Source organism: Pinus tabuliformis, chromosome J (assembly GCF_031772625.1).
Source record: "Pinus tabuliformis cultivar Carrire ecotype Pingquan chromosome J, CPIR1, whole genome shotgun sequence".
Classification (NCBI taxonomy): Eukaryota; Viridiplantae; Streptophyta; class Pinopsida; order Pinales; family Pinaceae; genus Pinus; species Pinus tabuliformis.
Window position 1 is genome coordinate 1,540,717,556 of NC_142295.1, and position 4,546 is coordinate 1,540,722,101.

A 4,546-nucleotide genomic window follows, 5' to 3' on the forward strand; every position below is an offset into this window, starting at 1 on the left:
TGCAACTTAAATATGTTTTGCATGAACACATGGGAAATCTGCATAACTTTGTAGGTAGATTGTCAGGTATAAAATGTGCTAACTTACTCAGCTTGTCCACCACCACCATGATGGAGTCGTTATTTTTCTTTGACTTAGGCAAACCAGTTATAAAGTCCATGGAGATGGTTTCCCACTTCCATTCCGGAATGGGTAATGGTTGTAACAAGCCCGCAGGATGCTGATGTTCTGCCTTAATTTGCTAACATTCTAGACAGCGTACTAACCAGCCACATCTTTCTTCATTCCCAGCCAATAATATTCCTTTCGAAGTGTCGTGATCATCTTTTGACATCCCGGGTGTCCAGCGTAATGACTCTTATGATACTCGTCCATTATCAGATTTCTAATGTTGTTCTAGTTGGGCATGTACAGTCTTCCCTTATAATACTACAACCTAGCGTTATCAAGGGCATAATCTGGCTGTTGGTTTCTGTATTTGCTGATAAACAGCATCTTGTTCGGCTTCCCTTTTAATCATTTCCCCGAAGGGGCCTTTCCCTTCACTGCAAGAAACTTCGTATAGGCAGTGAAATTTCCGACTCAACGTGTCCGCCACCCGGTTCTCCTTTCCTTTTAAATGCTTGATTTCAAAATCAAAACTACTTAGGAAATCTATCCACCGTGCTTGCCTTACATTTAGAGTGGGTTGGCTAAAATAGTTGGTTAGACTGTGGTGATCTGTCAACAACAGAAATTTTTTCCCCATAAGGTAATGGTGCCAAATTTTCACGGTGTGAATCACAGCTGCCAATTCTAGATTGTAAACGGAATATTTCTGCTCATGTTCCTTTAAATTTCTTGATTCGTATGCTATCACCTTCCCTTCCTTCATCAGCACGTCGCCCACTCCTTCTTTACTTTCATCCGTGCACACCACATAATCTTTGTTGGGGTTCGCTATGGTCAAAATGGGCGCGTTGGTGAGCAGATGTTTAAGTTGCGGGAAACTTTTTTGACACTCAGGGGTCCACCTAAAGGCCCTTCCCTTTTTCTATAAGGAGGTAATGGGGTAAGCTACCCTCGAAAATCCTTCTACAAACCACCTGTAATAGCTCGCCAACCCCATGAAGGATTGGACGTCTACCACATCCTTAGGCACCGGCCATTCCATTATAGTCTTTATTTTTTCGAGGTCCACTGCGATTCCTTCCTTAGTAATTACATGCCCCAAATAGTGTATTTACTCTTTGTAAAATTCACACTTGCTGAACTTAGCGTATAGTTGGTGTTTTCGGAGGGTTTGCAACACTAGTCTGAGGTGCTCTTAGTGCTCCTCCATAGTCCGAGAATAAATCAATATATCGTCAATGAAAATTAGTACGAACTTATCCAAATACTGGTGAAATACGTTGTTCATTAAACACATAAAAGTTGCGGGGGCGTTGGTCATTCCAAAAGGTAGCACCACAAACTCATAATGACCATATCGTGTTCTAAAGGTTGTCTTAGCTATATCCTCTTCTTTAATTCTGACTTGGTGATATCCTGATCGCAAGTCAATCTTTGAGAAAATTGTTGCTCCCTTTACCTAATCAAACAGTTCATCAATACAGGGTAGAGGATACTTGTTTTCGATCGTCAATTTGTTTAATTGGCGATAGTCTATACATATGCGAAGGGTTCCGTCTTTCTTCTTAATGAACAACACCGGGGCTCCCCAGGGTGACACACTGGAGCAGATATAGTTTTTGCCCAATAGCTCCTGTAATTGCATTTTTAATTCTGTCAATTCTGGTATGCTCATTCGGTAGGGTGCTCAGGACACCGAGGCTACTCCTGGCACTAATTCGATGGTAAAGTCTATATCTCGTTTAGGTGGTAATCTGGGAATCTCCTCCAGAAACGCATTAGAAAATTCCTGTATCACAGGAATATTCTCTATTGCGGCTGCTTTATCTTTCGAGTTGGCATAGCCCACTTGGACAACGTAAAACTGACATCCCTTCCTAGTACATTTTGCTAACTGTGAGGCGGTTATGGGCTGTATTTGCACTGGTCACTTGATTCCCTGCATTTCCTGTTTTATTCCAAGCTCATACTTATAACTGATAGTCTTAGTTTTATAGTTAATAACAGACCAGTGTTTCTCCAGCCAGTCCATACCAATTAATACATCGTATGAACCAAGAGGAAGCACATTTAAATCTTCTGTAACTGACTGTCCTGCTATTTTTAAAGGACAATTTTTGATTTTAGCATTTACCCGCCTTTTTGCCCCTGTTGCCACTAAACTAGCCAAGGGTCTTTAAACTTAATGGGTTCCAACTTACAAAGATCCACAATTCTAGGACTAATGTAACTTAAAGTTGCACCAGGGTCAATTAAAATAGTTACAGCAGTGTCTAAGAGTTTACCTTCAAACTCCACCATGGTCGGCTGGTACTCCGCCTGACAATCCTCCAGAGCAGCATTAATCTTCGGTAGACTCTGTCCCACGTCGCCAACCGTAGAAGCTTCATAGACTTGGGAAACTTGTTCAGTTCCTTTTCGTTGAGGGCAGTTTTTAATGTAATGGGGTCCATCACAGCCCCAACATTGCACAACAGGCTTTGTTGTCCTTTCATTGTCCATTTTTCCGGGTTTTTCATTGATTCTGGACTCAATGGGAGGCTTTAATCGGAGAGAATTATTCTGTATGCTTCTGCTATTTTGTCCCTTCATGAATCCTTTGTTGCCACCTCCACGATTACCCTTAGTGCTTCCAGTCTGCTTGCTACCTTTCTTATCAGCCCATCTCTTACACAGGATGTCTCCCTTCTGTTTGCTTTGCTGGTAGCAAATTCGGGCTTTGCGTATAACCTCGTCCATGGTCTTTGGGTGATCAAATTCGATTCTTTCTCTCATACTCAAGGGTAGACTACTGACAAACCTTTGTACTTTAGCTTTTTCTTCCCGAATATAGGGCACATAGTGTAATAATGAAGTAAAACGAGTAATAAACTCGTCCATAGTTTGTTGTCCCAATCTCAGGTCATGGAATTCTCTTGCCTTTTCATCATAGAAACGTTCTGTCAAGTATCTTTCTTTAAAGTATTTTTGAAATTTTTTCCACGTGATGGTCTGTTCACTTACTCTTTTCACCATTTTAACCTCCTCCCACCACAAGGTGGCTTTTCCCTGCAATTGGAAAATGGTCAACCTTGCCTTAAGGTTGTGGTCATATTCGTACAGCTGAAAATATTTTTTCATATTAATCAACCATGCCTCGACTGCCTCCTCTTGTTCTCCATCAAAAAGTGGCGGTTTAATCTTGCGGAATTCCCCTTGCAACTCTAACTGTTGCCTTTTTTATGTTTGTTGTTCGAAGGCATTATCAGATCGTTCCTCTTCCCTTCCTTCTGACTCTTCAAGTTCTATATTTTGATTCTGTTCCCTTGACATCCTTTTCTGTTCCGTACTAGGATTCGATGCCTATTGATTTTGCTTGTCCGATAGGCTCTTCATAATTCTTTCCTGTTCCATTGTTAACCTTGCATTATCCTCCCTCAAGCGAGCCATGTAGAAATTTTGAATAATATGACACTTATTCACGAAGATTATCCCGATTATACACTATTGCGAAATACATGCATAATACATAACCCCATCTACGTTGATCATCAATTTAATAGCATTAAAAACAATGAAATATCAATCGCATGCACACATCAACACAGTATGTAACCTGGGGAAAGCATATAGCTGAAAACCCCAAACTATCTGTATATTATAATGATTGAGAACATGTAACAATACATAGTACAATACTCCTCACAAGTACTCAGTGCTATCTCCACCTGTTACACACAAAACTAGCTCAGATCTGAATCAATCATAGGTTCAAATCTTCTCCACTGCTTTGCCTGCCTCCACTACACAATCCTGCATGAGAATAATGATGAATGGCTGAAGCAAACTCGTATTTCCTTGGTTGAACCACACAATCCTCATTGGCATTACTCAATCCCATTGATTGTGCAAGATCTCATGCACAACTATAGTCACAACTGATAGCAATCTCAACCTCTAACACCTGTCTCCAATGAACTGCCCATGCACTAAGTTAACTGATGTATTCTTTAGTTGCTTTATGAATTAATAATTAGTGAATTAATTAATAATTAATTCACATCACTCATCACTAGTGTATTTTGCAGTTAGACTAAATACAACTAGTTTAACCAAGTCAAACTGAACACAACTCCATCAACTCCTCAATCAACTCCACCAAAACTCAACCACTTGAGTTCTAACTGAAGTCCTGCATGCAATAGCTCAAATGACCCACAAGAAAAGCGTATTTACTTTTGACAACTACATGTGCCACATCTATAGCTCAAACTAAAGTGCTCCAAGAGGATAAGATAATGTTTATAGTCCAAATATTATTAAGAGCTAATAATATTCGACTGTTATATTTTTAGCTTGGTAGTCTAAAAATAGACTCCGCCCATATGTCTAAAAATAGAAGTTCATCTACTTTTACCAACATGACCAATCATCCACAAATAGCATCCTGCAACTC

General features: G+C 40.1%; 1 protein-coding gene across 1 annotated transcript; it reads right to left on the reverse strand.

Moving 5' to 3' along the window:
• Positions 1-1,798: 1,798 nt before the first annotated feature.
• On the reverse strand, positions 1,799-3,126 carry LOC149233374 (uncharacterized). Its single transcript, XM_089382169.1, has 3 exons — positions 2,436-3,126; positions 2,121-2,259; positions 1,799-1,988 (listed from the first exon to the last, which is right to left on the reverse strand). The coding sequence occupies exons 1-3, from the start codon at positions 3,124-3,126 to the stop codon at positions 1,799-1,801; spliced, it is 1,020 nt and encodes a 339-aa protein (XP_089238295.1).
• Positions 3,127-4,546: the final 1,420 nt, after the last annotated feature.